This window comes from Aptenodytes forsteri, unplaced genomic scaffold (genome assembly GCF_000699145.1).
Source record: "Aptenodytes forsteri isolate BGI_AS27 unplaced genomic scaffold, ASM69914v1 Scaffold55, whole genome shotgun sequence".
Taxonomy (NCBI): Eukaryota; Metazoa; Chordata; class Aves; order Sphenisciformes; family Spheniscidae; genus Aptenodytes; species Aptenodytes forsteri.
This window is the reverse complement of record NW_008796063.1, coordinates 4,297,501-4,316,354: the sequence shown is the minus strand read 5'-3', so window position 1 is coordinate 4,316,354 and position 18,854 is coordinate 4,297,501. Positions and strand designations below refer to the sequence as shown.

Here is an 18,854-nt window from a genome sequence, read left to right as displayed (position 1 = left end):
GCACGCCGCGACACGTCACTTTAGCAGCGGGGGCGGGCCCGGCCCAGCACCGCGCAGGCGGGTGTTCCACGCCTCAGCTGCCAGCCGGCAAAGTAACAGTCCTCACAGGGAAGGGGCGCCCCCGTAACGCGGCACGCGTGTATGGAGGGGAAGCAGCAGGTCCAGGCAAGAGAGTCACGCAGGGGCACACGACTCCCAGCTATTGCCATTACCCTTTCTACCCCAGGGAGGGGGACTGAGCCCAGAGACAGCAGCCAGCACAAGGCTCCTGGGTTTTGGATGGTCACAGGGCTCCAAGTGACAACAAAATGGCAGGGGGGAGGTAGCACTCTCAGCCAGCACTGCAGCAGTGTGTGTATTGAGGTGCTGCCACTAGACTAATGGAAGCTAAGCCAGGCAGGTCAATGTCACTACAGGAGGGGTCAGTCTAGTACTTACTTCAGCAGGTGGAGTGTCCTCAGGTGGAGGAGAAAAAAGTCTGTCTCAACTCTGCTCTGCCAAGGGCCATGCAAGTTATCATATCACCTGTGTGAAAAAGGCCCACAGACAAAGCACTTCCATCCCTTGCAAGAAGGCTGCTGATTGATGATAAAGATCACAAGTGCTCAAATTCTTTGATAATAGGTTCTATATAAGATGACCAATTTAGTGCCATGGGATCTTTTACGTCTGTTCTCAATAACAACCACTGTCTTGGTCAAATTTCAGCCCAGTAGTTGTATTTTACCTAATGAAGTTAAGTCATCTTGATATCAGTTTCTCATTCCCAGGTCTCAACAGCTGCCATACAATGTGGGGGCTTCCACAACAGCCTCCATTAACTACTGACATTGCTGTGATGTGTCATCACAACCCTAACGGTTAACAGGTTAAGAGGAAAAAACAGCACTCTCCTCCTGCCCTCAGAGTGCCCAGGCTGAAACAGTCTCAATCTCACATGAAAGAAGCTACCAATACACACAAGTACTGCATTTACCTGGTGATCTTAGGTCCATTCAGCACATGCACTTAGATTAAAACAAACAATAAAATCATCTTCTAGAAATAAATTCAATAAATACTGAGAAAACATATCATTAACTTGTTTTCTGAAGGGTACTTAAAAAATTTTGAAACCTTCATTCTTCCTACAGATGCTTAATTCTAGGATTAAAAACAATATTCAGTTTTTAGAATTACACTGTTTGTATTTTAAGTATTGCTTCTCTATTGACTGCATACACACGTTACCTGCAGTTCACACAAGGGTGATATTAGAAGAAATTAAAGGCAACTACGCTATTTAGTGTAGACTCATCTGCTGGGACTGTAGCTTTGAGCTTTTGGTACTTTCTCAACCTCTGGAGACTAACAAATATAACTTACAGTAGAACTATACTGTGGACCTGATCCATTGCTGGCATCTGTTTAAGAATGAACAAACAGACAAAGAGATTATAAATATATAACTGTATTTTATTTTTAATATTAAATATTTTTAAAAAACAAGCAGTTTCTTGAACCACACTATGCATGATAATCAATATACAGTAGAAATTACAATTTAAAAATGTACACAATTTAAAGACATTTTGACCTGAAATTTCATTAACTATGATATATTGCCATAAACCTCATACCTGTATTAAATTACAATAGGAAAACCTCATACCTATTATTTTTTTACATAGTTTTTCATTTACAAATAGAATTAAACATTATATATACACACACACCAGTACCATTTATCATTTAAGTTACACCTACATCTGTGCAAGTTCAAACAATTTCATAAACAAAACTAACTGTAAGTCATATTCAAGTTTCTGAAAAACAGGCTGCTGGTATTACAAATACTTATTTTCAATAAGTTTATATGTGGTTTGACTCTCCTCTAGATTTTTTCCAGTCTTGTACCAAAACCATTAACATACAAGGATATTTCTGTATGACTTAAAGCTGAAGTAATTTTGTACACTCCATTCTTATTTAAGGCTATTTCTTATAAGGCTAATATACTTGGATGCCACCTTTCACCAACTCCAACATAAATAGCCATGTCACTAACACCTGACAATGCTGACATTATAGCATAGTGCTTAATCATAAAAAAAAAAAGTCTTTCTACCAACCAGCCTCCTCATGAAAAAGATTGAGTACTACATAAAAATCTGCTAAAAATACTGATAAAAAGAATGAGGCTTAAATGGCTTTCATTAGTGCATCAACAAGGATATGAAAAAATGTTTAATCCGCTCATTTCCATGAAAATGGCAGTTTCCATAAATGCAGTTATACACAAAACATATCTGCAGCTTGGGGATTTGGAATAGTACAGGTGTTTCCATTAAAACTGGACATCCTTCTCGCTCTGTTGGCTTCTCACTACAGATCCTCATTTTTAAACAAACATCCTTAGGTGGGAAAAATCAGATCTTTTAAATAACTTTAGTAGCCAAATTGAGACAATGCCTTCAGTATTCAAATAATCAAGGTATTCTACTAGAGAAGGAATTAAAATGTAACCAGTCTCATAATAAACCATTGAAAATAGATACATGTACTTCTAAAACAGAAACCATGCTTAAGTAGCTAGTGCAAGAAATTACATATAGTTTAATGACTGATTTGTAACAAATCCCCTTATTATAATGTTACATGTTGGAATTACTGATTCGTCTTCATTGTGCCACTGACTGCTAGGCAGATATTTAAATATTGCTAGTAGTTGATCAGATTTTTAACTACAAATTTTTCCAAAAAAGACCTTTTATATTATTGCAATCCAGCCTACTAGATTACTGAAATTAAAATTCATTGTTTAAGTGAGATGAGTCAACTATAAATATTTCTTCCTCTTCATTGTACAGCTAAAAAGGACATTACCTTGCTTAATATCATACACATCCCAGCTCGTTTTGGAAAAAAGACTCCTTTGGCAATTCATTAGCAATGAGTCCATTTGGACAAAGGAGTAAACTTTCGCTTCCTATGTAAGATTTTCTTTAAACCCAGGTAAAGAATAAAAATCTTAGATTTCCATCAAGCAAAGGAAATTCCTGATGTGCAAGATAAACATCTGATTTTCCAGAATTATAAGGAACAAAATGCACAACCAAATTGTAACATTCTGGAGTATAAGCTTTTATTTAAGCTTGGACTATATTTTAAATCAAATGATTCAAAAGTAAAGCTGAACTCCAGGTCTGATACAATAGATTTTTCACCACGCAAGGCAGATAAGCCCACACATTCTTTGCAGACCATTATGGAGTTTCAGTCTTAGTTTTCGTCTTCCATACTTAAAGTATGGTGAGAATTACAGAAGACAGATGAGATACCTTAATTTAGCTGTATCAGGAAGTTTAATGTTGGAATTATGGAATTTCTAAGCAATAATTTGTGCACAAGTCTATTACCTATATTTAAAAATATTGAGAGTAGCGCACAGCTTCCTTAAACCCTCTATAGTATATACTGTAAAAGCCTGTATTAAGAACTACTTGGGTTTGCCTCTTAGCTCATGTTTTGGGAAAAGTCCATGAAAAATTCAGTTCCTTATTTCATACTGAAGAACAGTTCTGACTATCTCTGAACCTGAGTGCCTCATCAGAAAAAGTTATCTCAACAATACGTTGGCAACTTTAAATAACATTATAACTAAATCATTCCCTTTTGATCAGTATGGTAACCATTCTGGTTAAGGGCTAAATAGTGCTGGAAAAAAGCAATTAACATATTCCTGTCATTGTAAAACATACTTAAAAAATCAAAATGCATATAGAGGTATACAAAACCAAACTTTACACATCTGAAAATATCTAGTCCTCCCATACTTCACGTGATGAAAATTCTCTGGTGACTGGATCTGAACACAGAGCACTTGGACCACCATTATACTGAAGCCCTGCCAAAATTCCCACTAAAATACAAAGTACTTCGTATTTTAGTACATTTGTATTTTAGTACACTAAAATACAAAATACAAAGCCAGGCAAACTGTTCCTATCAGTGTTTCCTACAGATCCGCAGTTGCATAATGCATTCCAAGAGGTCAGGGATTTGTTTCTCAACTGAACTCACTTTGGAGTAATAATTAAGGATTTTTTTTTTCCAAGCAGTTTAAAGGATTAAACTAGCTAAATGCATGGTAGAGTATGAAGGTTAAAAAAAACAACATTGTATTCCCTTCCCTACAGACAGCTTCAGAGCAAACTTAGTATACTGCATCTTTGGGTCAGTATGCACTTCAAGATGTACCATGGAGCCTTGCAGACGTCTTAAAATAGGTCTGGCCTTATAAAGGGTGCAAAATTGGGCGTTAACCATTAATCTAATTCTTAATTGTCATAACATCACTGAGAGGTAGATTTACCACAGGCCTCAATGGCAGCCCGAATCTGCAGTCAGCAGAAGAGTGAGCTTCAAAATTCACAGAACGTACAACTGAAGGGCCAAGTGTGCCCAAATCCAGTCTATAGAAATTAGTCTTTTTATAAGATTCATAAATTCCACAGTTTTGTACAGCCAATTTTTCCTCTTCTCTCTCCAAGGCAGAAATAATTGTAGTAAAAACTGGAAGGCCCTTAATTATGATATAGTCAGATGCTATTACAGTTTAAGCAGTCAGTAGGATCATATTCAGGAATTAAGAGACATTATCTCTTTCACCTAAAAATTCCACAGTATATCATATATTCTTTTCCAGTTTCCTATAAAACATGAACACTAACAATCAATCTATAATCATTATCATTTAGAAATGGTACTGAATGTAAGATTTCAGCAAGTCTAACATAACACTCAGAAGTTATGTACGTTTTACAAGTACCGTGCATAGCAAAGGCTACAAAAAGGACAAATTAAACTGGGTAACTGGGCCAATTCAACTTGTCTTATTTTCCTTGAAAGATTTAAGATTTTGATTCTGTACATTGTCAGGAAATAAAGGAAGAATAATCCATAGTGCAATTGTAATAAGCAAATGCAATTGTAATAAGCAAAGTAATATGTAGTGATATCTTTTAAATAAATATGGCTCACTACTGATCAACTATCATTCATACAGTTTCAGCAACACAGCCACCTGTTGCACAGGACAGTTATACACAATTCTACAACAGGTGTATGTTCAAATAGATAATGAACTACATGGAAAAATATAAAAAGAATATTATACAATCTCATACATAAACCAGACTGTAGTGTAATTCCTTTACTTGTTTCTTAAGTTATCTGAAAAATACTTCAAGTACTTGAAAACAGCGGCAGAATCATCTTTCAATGAAAAGCAAAATTGCACTGATTTAAAAATACATTACAAAGTTAAATACACATTCAAATTAATGTCCTGATTTAACATTGCTTTCAGTGTTTACTTTCATTTCTTAGTACTTCTTGATTACCTGTGTTACTCCAGGAGGATCCAGAGTTTAGATAAAGAAGTTTCTGACAAAGTCTGTGTGTTTGATGTATGTAGTCCGAGGAAGTTTTAATTCATTTAATCTTTTTCTCCATCTTCACTGCTTCCTATTAGTAGAGGAAAGGTCATAAGGTACAGTGAGATTCTTCTGCACAACCCTCACTTCTTTGTAAGACTCTTCCTAGAACTTGGCATTCTGCTGTTTCGCACTTCCAAGTTTTGGTTAATCTTTCCCTAGAGCTTTCAACTACTGTAAACATTTGGTACATTTATAGATAGACATCTGCTTAAATCACACAGTTCAATGTCACTTCTTAGGACACGTAAGGTGATGTAGGATCTCCAAAGTAATCTCTCTTATCTGTAAGTTACTAAGCAGCAAACATTATTAATCAATAAGCACAATACAAGAAAAATACAACTCTCTATAAACACCAATTACATTTTTATAGACATTGACCCTTAGCAAGGCTCAGCTATCAGTAATATTTAGTTTTAATAATGCAACATTTTATCCAGATTAATAATATGCTGAATTGATTCAGGTCTGCTTATTTTTGCTTCTCTTAACCCTCAAAAATATATCAAAGCTTAAAAAAAGCTTTTTGTTACAGACAAGAAAGCTTCTGTTAATAAATACTGCTAGTACTCAATATTGCTATGAACAGATTGTTTGGCTCTCCTAACAGAAACTATCCTACTCACAGCTCTAGAAAACATGCTGCAGTTCTTGAGAGAATGTCAAGAACACACTTTCTAAAAAGCAACATGAAAAGAAACTGAACTGTAAAATAAGCTTAGACAACAATGGCAGAAACATTATGTTCCTAGCATCCTCACCTTGTGCAAGGAAAATAAAATTGTGTTATGACAGTGTGCAATAATGAGAACTATTCAACTGCCACCATAGTGTGGCATCTATACAGAAGTGCTTAAGGACTGCATAGATTTCATTTATATAAATATAGCACTAGTGTTTTGAACAGAAAAATTGTGAGCTTTTCCTGGAAATGTTCTGTAAAATATCCAACCACAAGTTTGTAGCCACTTGGATGCAAATAATCTCAATCTAAACGGAAAGCTATGTCTTAACTGAAATACAAGACCAGACATAACTTTTATAGTGTTAAAAATGCATTTCTAAATTAAGTATTTAAAATAGAACAGATTTGTCATATCTATTACTTATTTCTTTTCATGAAGTTTTTCATTTGTAGTTTTAAAATAATGATTATAACTAAATCACTTACCTCCTTGCTCTATATCTGAATCTGTAAGATGTGTAAGAGAAAAGCTTGCCATGTTTGCAGGAGAGATAGAGAATCTGGAATAAGGGGATGAATGTGACCAGTTCTGATCGAGAGTCCGGGAAGGTGGAGGTGGAGAGAAGTACTTTGATGACTGAAGAGGTGGTTTAGAATTAATAAGACTATTAGCTGCCTTCGATATAAAGGATGGCTCTGGAGAAGAGAAGTGGGGGGGGGGGGGGAGGGGGGGGAGAAAAAAAGAAGCAATTTACAGTAATGTAAAGTCATATACAGTTTTAAAAGCAAGCCCCTGGAAGACTGCATTAACCCAAAACAAAAATTTTAGCTTTTCTCTTTTAGCCCTGGGAGTCAAAGATTTGTTGTCCATAGTTTGGTTGCCTCTCAGGATACCCTAGCCACATCAATATATAAACAACCAGTATTACATCACAAGCTTTGATAATCAGTAACACTAGTACCTGAACCTAGCTGAAGTGTATGCTTAGGATGCAAAACTGAAGCTGGTATGGTACGGTGAATTTACAAATCACATATCATTTAAATGACATTTCATTAAAAACTACACATAAAACAGTCTCAGCCCCTGCTGTGTATAAATATATTCAAGTACCTTCTTCATCTGTTGAGCTTTCTGAATTTGCAAATCTGTTTAAGTAACTAAAACTCGAAGATGGAACAGGAGTGCTGCGAGAGCCTTCGCCATTCAAGTCTGCTGCACGGTTTCCCAGCTCCTTAGTTGGCATTTCCTAAGGCAAACAAAATAACTTATTTAATTCCCTTGTACACACAATGTATCTATGCCTACAGATGCAAGCATTAAAAAAAATATACTCACCCACCCCTGTCATCAAATCTACTATGGAATTAAACAGTCTGTAAACTCTTAAGTTATTACCACACAACAAAACTTTGAGCTGTAGATTAAGCATATGCACGTACTCCTATTTGTAAAGAAAGTTGTATCAAATCTATGCCAAAATGCACGCAGGAAAGGTCTATTTAAATATTATTTATGATAGAAAAAGGTTTCGTATTTCTGGAACAACACTAAAACATCTTCCAATTGAAAACAGTCCCCTTATCAGCCTGACAGGTAGGGTTTTCTTTTCTATTTAGTAAAGCCTTATCCTATCTCCCAACTTTTTTTTTTTTTTAACCTTTTAATCATGCTTCAGGATAAAGAGACAGACTTTGTATGACCGGTATTTGAAGTAGCCAACATTTTACTTATTATGACAGTAACTGATAAAGAGTTCAACAACTAAGAGCAGTTTAAACACAGCTTATATTTTTCTTTCCCCTCTGACAAAAGGATTACTATTCTACAGACTGCCTAAACACAAATATATCACCTATGTTCTCTATTCCAAAACACAATTATCTCTAATATTTATGTGCGTCATCATAAGCAACATTTCCAAAGCTTGACAACATGACTGTTCTTTTAAACTCACTGTACTAGTTTAGTTGCCATAATGTTAAAATACAGTCCCCTCTGTATCAAGTTACAGAAGTTAAAAAGTGATAAAGCACATAGGGAAACAAAGGTGACCTTGAATTTTATAAGTAGATCAGTATTCCACTGAACTTAAATCACGTTGGGTTAATAAAAAGTAGCGTTACCATCTAAATATTGTTCTCATCTTTGATTATGGTTTAAGGTAAATTGACCTTAATGCTAACTAACACAAGTTTCAGCGTTAGGTGGTGGTTTGGTTTGGGGGTGGTGGTGGTTTGCTGTTTGGGTGGGGTTTTTTCCTTCTTTTCTTTTATAAAGGCATTTGAACTTAAACTCAAAGTCCTCAAACTCATTAAACAGATAAAGTGCTTCTACAAAGTTACAACATTCTGGTAAAATAAATTAATCGAGTCTGGTCCATAATGATGCTGTCTCACATATTCAAATTAAATACAGCTTATAAACATCATAAAGGCATCACTAAAAACCATGTTTCATTCAGCATGTGCAGTCAAGGGTCCACAAGCAATGGAGATTCAGGATTTGGCAACCAACCCTGCCCAAAGCAAAACCCTCCTTCACTTCAGATTAGTGCTGCTATTCTACCAGCAGCACACAACTGCACCTAGTCAAGAAAAAAAGGTTTTTTTCTTTATATAAAGAAAAAATGACCCACATCACAAACAAGATCTAACCCTGCCAAGACAACAAAAGTGATCTTGTAACAATGTGTCCACAAATATTAAGCTATTCTACCACATCTTGTATAAAAAAACCCAAACCAACAAAAACTTTACTTAGTAATTGAAAAAAAGATACCTGATCAAACAAATAGACCGTCACATCATCAAAGAACGTTACAGCCTTTTTCTCATTTTTCCAATGCTCATGTTGCCTTTCATTAAGAGGTTTTGGAAGTTTCAACAAACTTCTCAGATGTTTACCGTCATCCTTGTCAGTAAGTATCTCAGGTACTTGATGAACAGTTTCATCTTCACTGTCAGAACTCAGACTATGCATATGAAAAGTCCTCATGTCATCCTCAGAATCACTGTTTTCATCTTCCTCATCTGCATCACCATCTTCTAAATCAAGCATTCCAGAAACATCGAGTTTGCCAAGGTATTTTCCTTCGATATCTGGCTCTTTCAGTTTTTGTCCTTCAATGTGATAGAAGGACTTCTCACTGTTACTCAAATCTAAAGGATCGTGTATGTTATGCACAGACTTTAAGTCTCTGTGTGAAAGAAGTTCTGAAGTATTAGTGCCAACACAAGAGACAGTTTTATGGGAAGTCTCAGAGAGTTTTATTTCATCCCTTAGGTTACTTCCTATCGATATTTCTAGGGAATTCAGAGTTGCCTCAGCCCACTCATCAGGACACCCCTGCATCCTTACATCCATCTCTTGCATCTCTAAGTTGTGATTTAGTTCTAGTTTTGCATTTTGATTATTGGTATCCTGGTAATTCCTTACATCACACTGTTGCTGTCTCTCTTCAAAACTGTAATCCTCTTCGGTATTATTCTCTCCTCTATTTGAAGAAACAACACTAATAGTCTCTCTTGACAGATTTACAGTCTCTTCTGCTTTTTTATCTGGTTCAGAATCATTATCAGAGAAATAAGCAGAGTCTCTATACGAGTTTTGATTTCCACCCAGAAAAACCTTTGGGGTTATTTCAAAATTGCTGTTCACTGCATCTAAACAAGCTGCTGCTTCTGAAACAATTATGACTGGATTAGAAGGTAAAGCACTGACATTGCTCTCACTGACAACGCAGAGAGCAGTATCTACACTAGAAGCATCCTCAACAGTGATATGGGAAGTCCATTCTGGAGATTCCAGGTTTTCTGTTTCATAGCCACTGTCAGCAGGTTTATCAGGTGGCAAAAGTTTCTGAGGACTTTGAGCCTGTAAAGATTCTAAAGCCTCATTTACATCTAAAGAATCCAAAGAATCAGGTATCTCTAACGTTTGTTCTACAGTTTCTATAGGAGATGGGCTGTCTTCCAAAAGACTATCCTGACTTGTACAATCTGAAGTAGCAACAGAAATTAAGGTCACCTCTTCTGGAACATCCTTACAGTTCTCAAAATGATTTGATGTTTCTTGTCTTTCCTCCAATAAACATTCATCTCTTTTTAATACGGGAGACCTATCTTGCAAGCTTCTTTTCATATCTTCCTGATCACTACATTTTTCTCTACTAAAAGCTATTTCATCAGACTTGAAAAGCATTCCCTGTTTTATTTGTGCATCACACTCATCTGTTTCAACAGCAACACTGTAATATGGATTATTTCCAACATTATTATTTTTGGCATTATTGGATAGCTCTTCTCGACAGAGAATATCAGTGGTACAGGATACGACTTCGTCGACTTCCAGATTTAAAAGTTTTCCCTCTTCCTTTGAATAAGGAGGTTTTGCACATTTATCACATGACTTATGTGCTGCAGACAGACTAGAGGATGCCTGCATCTCTACAGTAGTCTGAGACTGAGAATTCAGATCTTTATTCATTGTCACTGGGTTAAAATTTTCATCTTTCACTGTTCTAAGACTTTCATGTATTAAAGAAAAGACCTGTGCATTTTCAGCCAACACAGGCTCAGGCTCTACAGAGTTTCTATTTGAGGTTTCTAATATACTTTTTAGAACATCTTCTGGTTTTTGCCCAAAATCACTGCTGGTTTTGTTGGACAATAACCCTGTTAATAAGTTTTTCTCTTGAAGAAATAAGAAGTTATCAGAAAGTTCTTCTAAAGTTACCAAGTCAGATTGGTTAGAGATATTTTCACATAAGGAAACTGTTTCGTTTTCAGAAGCATGACTAGAATGCTCCTTCTCAGAAAAGCCTACTGCCTTTCTAGCATCTATGCTTGAGTTTAAAACAGCTGGTTTAAAGTCTTTAGGAATATCATTTGTTTCAGCAAAACCAAGTATTTTTCTGTTTGTCAATTCTTCTGATCTGTCAATGTCATTAAAGATATTCTGGAAAGGACTTTCTGGACTACTAGCAGCAGGCAAAAATTCCTCTTTAGGATCTGTATTGTAGTGGAAGAAGTCCCCGTCAGTGCTAGATTCTTCAACATCAAGATCCCTGAGAACTGTGAAATGAGAACTTTTTTCTTGTACAGCTTCTTGATGATCAACTTCTGTAGTTAGTACAACTGATTGGTTATCAAAATTCATGTTGCAGCCACTTCCTTTTTCCTCTAACTGGATATAGTAGTCATTTCCAACAGAAAGCTTGTGTGCATCAAACACAGGTAACACCCCAGGGACAGCAAGTGATGCTTCTTGACCACTTCCATCCTGTACTCCCAACCCTTGCTCTGAAAGTGACCTTTCAAAAACCTCCACTGGAAAGAAGATACTTGTGTACGTCATTGCTTCATCAGGATTCACGTGACCACACTCATCAAAATGATCATGTTTAGCTGCCTCCCAGATATATTCAAAGCTGAGACCCTGGCTTGTTTCAGTTACAGTAAGAACTTCCTCCATCTCATGGCCAAGTCTATCTCCTGTGAAGTGATCTAAGATTGGAAATGCAGAATTATTTGTTTCTCTATTTGAGGTGTTTGGTTTAAGAGCATTCCACTGCTGTTCAAAATCAATCTCTGAGTCCCTTTGGCTTTGCATGCGAAGGTAAGTTAAAAGTCTATGCACTTCTTCTGCTGTTGGTCTCTTTTCTGGAGGTAGCCAACAGAACTGCAGAACTTCATACCTACACAAATAAAAAAATATGTTTCAATAGGTTTCACACTGAAAAGGAATTTATAAAATTCAGATAACTAACAAAGTAAGGAGTAACAATACGACTGGCAGGAATTTCCATCTATAGCAACTCCTTTCACTTTTATGTAGGGTTTCTTCGCCAGGAGCATGATTCCATGCAGCAATTTCAATATATTTAAGAGAACTGAGTAATTTGAGAAACTCCTGCAGCAGCTTTAAGAATAAATAAAAACATTTAAAGTTTACCATCTATCAGAGTATGGCTGCTCCAGACGTGGCTTGAAGAGTTTAACCTGCTTCTCCTTTATGACATGGGTTAGGACTTCCCTGTCAGAAAAGTCTGAGTAAGGCTGAGCAGCATTCTCAAACAGCTCCCATAACGTGACACCCAAGGACCTGAAAAAGAGCAGCAAATGACTGTGCATTCTAAGAACTATTTTAAAGTTGCTTTTCTGAAGAAGTAAGGATTATGCAAAGCGTAACTGGCAAGAAAAACAAATATCACACTCCCATCAGCTCTAATTCAGAACCTGCTAACTCATTTTATTTCACAGAATGCTAGAAGCCTCAATAATAAAGTTGCTTGAAGGCAATGACAATGAAGGCAACACCAACGAAGGCAACAAAATACAAGAGGCCTCAAATGATTCAACTATGGAAGAAACCCTCACATATTAAAAAAGTAGAAAATGCCCATTTAGAGAAGCAAGATGAATAAACCTTATGGTTAGTTCAACAGTAGGAAAAGCTTTCATCAGAAATTGCAGTTATGGGTCAAACTGCTAGAAAACTAATCTTCATTTCAGTTTTCCTAACATTTATTTTTAAGCTGCAGTGGTCAGAAGCCACCTCTTTTGCTCAGTGCTATATACATACTCTATACAACACTAATCACATTTTCAGTGATTAGATTTGATGCTGACCTTTGGGCAACCTTTTCTTGCTCAAAATGCAAAGTAACTGACTCTGCATGTATTACAGTAGAATTATTTAGATTGGAAGGGGTCTCTGGAAGTCATCTAGTCTAAACCCGTTCAAAGCAGCTCTGTATGAAAAGCAGCAGCTCTGTATAAAAAAGGCACTGAAATTCAAGTTGGAAACCTTAAGACCCTGGCTGTTTGTAGTTTAGATGAACAGTATGATCTGAGGAAGCCTGCTTGAAAGATGCAAGGAAATCAGCATTTAGATAATTTCTATCTATCCCACTTGCTTTCTGCAACCCTACCTCCTTTAAATTAGCAAATAAAAGCTAGTTTACTATTTAATATCCTTGGAATATAAAAGCAGGAATTTAACTACAATGTTTTCAGAAATGTTAGCCTAAGCCCCAATTTCCATTATCCTAATTTCTTAGGACTTGAGAATTGAAGTAGAACTTGGTGATGTCAAAAAAGTTCATCTTCAAGATTTTCACTAGCCTTTGTCTATAAGCTCTTTGGTAGCAGAGACAAACAGTTAATTGCAGCCCTCAAATGCTGCAGCAAGAAATTAAAATGCTTCTGTTCTACCAATGGAACTTAATCGGGCTCTAGTAGGACCAACTTTTTATGTCACCCACGGCTATTATATTACTGGAAGAATCATTTACCGTTTCCTTCCTTTATAAACATTTGAAGGCATTTGGCAAACATACAGTAATTACTTTTGTTAGTATAAACACCTATTCTTCTGCTAAACATTTTTTCTTAATCTAACTGTTCTCTCAACAGATTTCTAAGCATCTTTTCAAAGCAAGATATAGTTTCAGGTTTGTAGAGATTAACCTACTGTACATCTGATGAAATAAAAAAGCAGTGCATCAGACCAATATTCAATTTAACTAGAAATATTATTTACTCCTTTGTGTAACATTTGAAGATATGTTCACAAATCTCTCATTGAAATTATTTTAAAGCCTACTACATACCATATGTTACAGTATTTATTTTGCTCTGCTGATAACAGTCTGTCTTGGAAACTTGTTACTAACTCAGGTGCAGTCCATCGGAGAGGAACAAGTTTCTTCTCATCTGTCTCAATGTAATCTTCCTAAATTATTGATAAAAACACAGAAAAAGACTGAACAAACATTGGATCAACTTCCAGAAGTTGACAGTCCTTTCCTTAATATGATTTCATGTGAACCCTACGCAAAAAATTAGAACTAAAAGAATTAATCCCATTTTCCCCAAGCAGCAAAAAATAATGCTACAGAGGAAAGGCATTCACTGTTAACTGCATAGCAGAAAAACTGAATGCCAACTTCTTGTTTAAGATTTGGTACTCAGAAAACATTTTTAATTAATGCCTTGAATTTTTCACTTTCTTGATATATTTAAATACTTTGAACATTTTCATTAAGGAATTTGATTGAATTTTTCCTTTCTTAAAACATTAAAATGAATTTGTGCATATTTTAGGACTATTGTAAATAGGACCTAAAACAGATAGATTTAACCAGAAGCTTCCTTCTACAAGCATAAACTCCACTGATCTCTAGAAAGATCATCTATTCTGTTGCATGAGCTTGCTACGGTTATTTGCCAGTTATACTCTGAAAGTCCATTATTCAAATAAAGGACAATCTAGTATCAGTTTATAACTTTAAAGTATGCTTGTTATAACCTTATGCCCCAAATCCTTTAAAAGAAGTGGTACATGACTAGATTAACTTACCTTATATCTACTGAATCCTATACCATAATCTCCTACTTTGACATTTAAATCGGATGTAAGAAAGCAATTCCGTAAGGCCAAGTCACTGAAAAAGCAAACAGATAATTAATGAGACCAAACCGAGAAGTCTTCAATGCAAATTAAGACGAGTTAACAGAAGTGACACTTCTCAGAACAGTCAGGCCACAGCTGAAAGTATCAAATGAAAAGCCAACAAAATTATAAAAAAAAAAGTTATAGGTTATAGTAGCAAGTAGCAGGCCATAATAAGAGCAGATCAGTAATATGACACAATTAGCGCTAAGGATTCAACATCCAGACTATATAAACTTCAGCTATTTTATTCGCATAAGCTGTAGTCCGATCCCACAGACCTAAACCCTACTAAAGGCTGAAGCAAGCTAGGTGCAAGAAAGGTGTGCTCCTGGAGCTGCCTTTCTGATTCTCTTTGGATTAAATTAAACCAGTCCATGCACTCCAAAAGACCAACTCATAATGCAAACTCAGGCACAGTAATTGGCAAGATTAATTTCAAAAGTACAATCTTGATCCAAACTAAATGTTAAGATAGTTCTCGTTGCTTACATTTCATTAAGTTTTAAAACCCATACAAGCCAATAATTGATTGCATATCTCACTGGAATACTGCAGACAACATAGTTTTATATAAACACTCATCAATTTCAGAAAAAACAAACACTGGTAGGGTCTCTCCATACAGTAGACTAAGATTTGGGTTTTGGCCACAAAGATACAATTGCCCTTAGGCCCTCCCACATTTTCAAAAGAGAATCAATTTAGAGCCACACAGTCGAGCAGAATCTGTGTTCTGGAATCCAAATAAAACTAAACATAGTGACAAGACAATCACATTTAAAATTTTTATATGAAACCCCCTAGACTATTATGCTGTCCTTTATAAAAAAGTTCAAAATGTAGTCATTTCTCTAGAGTAGTGAAGTATACTCTTAAGCATTCAAACTACACACAGAATTTATATGCAATTATTTCATTCTACTAATAATCCTAGAGTGATGTAGGTCCCTCTTTACCTAACACCTATCACTGCATGTCTTGCACTTTAATTGTCATAAGCAAAATCTATCAACAATTCAGATCGGGTTTAAATAACAATTTACAATATGATACTAAGCAACTAGTAGTATCTTACACCTACAGTTAAGTTCCTCTAAATAATAAAACCACACATTACACATGAACTAGAACTACAGATACTATTTGAAAAAGACCATCAGAAAAAGTAATGTGTTTGGTAAGTTTCCACCATAAACCAGACCACAAGTACTTATAGCCAGCAGTGCTGCTGTAATAATATCAAGAAGCTGTTTTAGAAAACCCATCGTGCAAACTCAGAAATTTATGCAAGTTTAATGAAGCTGCATGCTTACTACAGAACAGTAGCTGTGACAGCAAAGAGCTCCACAGACTAATTGCTCAAATATTTTGCTTCTCAGTTTCAAATAAGGGTACCAGGCATTTAAGTGCACTGGAAGAACTCTACCATTGCTTCTGTGTGGCTTAAAAAAAGTCTCTGAAGTACAAACGGTCTGAAAGCCACACGGTTTCCCTACTTCAAAGAAAGAAGAAAATTTTTTCCTTTCCAGGGTCATTGAACTACACAGGTCAGAAACACATTTGTAACCCTCAAGTACACCCCAAAGCTTTCCAACTTGTTTTATACTATTTAAATAAATATCCTGGAAGAGAAAGTAAAATTTTGGCTGCTTGAATTTACCACTAACAACAAAATCACTGATGCTGGAGCTTTACCACTTAACTCTGACAGCATCAGGATAGTGTTGCTAGAAGTAAACATTTACAATGAGAATCTTGCAGATTGACAGAATAATTATTTATCAAGTTTGACTGTATTTCACTGAAAACGTACTGTTAAATGCAATACCTACAAAGTCATGCTGCTGCAAGACAAGAAACAGTGATCACTCAGTTTGACAGATACAATTGTTACTACTACCTTCAAGTCATTTGAAACTGTTAAACAGGTTAAAAGAATAGCTCTGCCCATCAGCTACCAGCCAGGTCCAGGCTTTGGGGTTTTCTCAGGGTTTTGCTGCTGTTTTACACCTGCATCTTTTAAGACTTCAGTTTAATAGTTCAGCTTCTCCCTGAACACAAGGTCTCTGCTTTCTCCAAGTAGCAAGATGTACATTGATAAGCTCTAGCACAAGTTCCTAACTTGCTGAAAGGGATGATGCAAGTGCTGTTTCTACAGCAAAGAACAGACTGACCCAACATAAAACCAAAATAAAGTAAACTATCTTGTGATATCCAAGGTTTCATCAGGTAAGCCATGTTCACGGAGCAAGTACTCTTTAATAATTTTAGTCATTACAAGACTAAGGTTGATGTCTTCCAGCTCCTTAACACCTTTTCATTTAAAGCCAAAAAAATTTTGGCATATTTCCAAGTAATTAGTTTCATGAATACATTTTTTTCCCAGCTTTTTACTACTACTGCCATTCTTTCTGTATCAACTGCGTTAACTTTCATTAAAAATAAAGAAATCTAGCATTTTTCCCCCCCAATTAAAACAAAACTGTTCTCCCATTATGATTTCTTCTAAATCTGACTACCTCCATTACTCAAGATTAAAAGGTTACATGAACAATAATTCAGTGAGAGAACACCTGCTTCAGTCAGATTTTTCATCTGAAGTCAGCTTCTCCCTTACTCCATTAGAAAGGCAGGGGTGGTTTTTTTTCCATTTTTAGTAACAAAGGTAACAGATTACCAAACAGAAGTGCTAAATTGCTATAATCTATAAAAAAAATACACAGCAGGTAAGATTCATTCTAACAAAATTCTAACATCCCTCCCCCCCAGTAAACAAAACAAATTTAACTTGGCCAAGAATTAATCTAACAACTACGTCCTCTGGATTGGCTTAGCAGCAGGTTGTGTTCTAAGGGCTGCAAACCTAAAAAGTAGGTGACCAGCTTTCAGCCAGGTGGGAGCTGTAACACCACACCATTGCAGTTAAATTAGCATCTTCATAAGCATTGCACCTTCATGACTTAGGATATGCAAGTTAGACGGAAGTTTGTTAAAACACAATCTCAAATACACACGGATTTTAATGAAAATATCTACATGAATTTTAGAGTGCATCATAACTAAAAGAAATTTATCTGGAAAGCATACCTATGCACAAAGTTATGTTTATGCATTACAGCAAGTCCAGCAGCGATCTCACACGCCATTCTCTGTAGCAGCATTATTTGTGAATCTCCTTTAATGTGTTCCTGCTCATTGCAGATATAAGTTTTTAGATCACCCTGTAAAAGAAGTTGAAAATACTTATCAGCCTTGTATGTTGGTTGAATATGAAAAATATTTAATGAAGAACCAACTTACAATAACATTACTTATTAACCACATCTGTGCTTAATAAAAAATCTCCTCAAGTTTCCAGTCTCCATAAGGATTCTTACAGAAGTCATCTAAGGCATATGGTATTGTCCTTTTAAGGGTTTTTAATCAAATCACTTAGTAATTAACACTCTAGATCAGACTGCCACATAAAACCTAACTGTCATACAATAATACTTCCCATTAAAAAACAGAGTTTGATGAGCTTCTGTTTTTAAATGAGAGTTTTCAAGTGCTCCAAATCAGCAAAGCTGATTGCCTGGAATTTGCAAGGGGATGAAAGGGAGAGACCAGAGAAAACCGTTTCAGACATTGCTAGCTCACCGGAGCTTTAAGTATAAAAAAAGCATTGTAATACACCCCACTCCAGTCAAAGGATTCAGAGGACGGCAGCAGTTTTACTGAACCTAGGCAATGCTGAGCAACAGCCACATAATTAATGAGCCCATAGAAGCACTCCATAAATTACTAAAAGAACAGCTTTGAAATAGAGGGAAAATAACTGAAAGTTGTCAAACATTCAGGAAAAGCAAGGCTATAGTAAGTGAATCCAAGCAAGGGAAGAGAACAAGTTTCTCATGCCATTATTGTTCCTACTTTCACAGCTGGACTTTTAATCTAGCATTCCTATATTTTTGTTCTTTAAAATATAGACTTTCTGTAAGTTTAGCAAATTATTTCAGAGGGTATTTTTGTACTGGGACCGCACAACATATTACATCACAACTTGTCTCACCAGCGTAATATTCTGGGCTCTAACTGTCCAGGTCCATTATCTGCCTAAATCTTGGGCCAGGAAGGAGACTGAAGCGAAGTCTTGAGATTGACCAGACAAGAAGGCAGTCTTTGCCCTGGCTAAAAAGCGCTCTGATGTTCAGAAAAGACTGAAGATCACTAAATTTCCTGTTCCTCT

The 18,854-nt window shown here is 36.0% G+C and overlaps 1 protein-coding gene across 1 annotated transcript in view; it reads right to left on the bottom strand.

Moving 5' to 3' along the window:
* Positions 1-1,434: 1,434 nt before the first annotated feature.
* Positions 1,435-18,854, bottom strand: part of LMTK2 (lemur tyrosine kinase 2) — a gene marked incomplete at its 5' end in the record, with an annotated part of 44,380 nt that continues 26,960 nt past the window's right edge. The window contains 8 exon segments of the mRNA XM_009286542.2: positions 1,435-5,508; positions 6,652-6,876; positions 7,256-7,415; positions 8,948-11,864; positions 12,122-12,271; positions 13,782-13,903; positions 14,531-14,615; positions 17,714-17,847. Coding sequence (XP_009284817.1) covers positions 5,480-5,508; positions 6,652-6,876; positions 7,256-7,415; positions 8,948-11,864; positions 12,122-12,271; positions 13,782-13,903; positions 14,531-14,615; positions 17,714-17,847 — 3,822 coding nt within the window.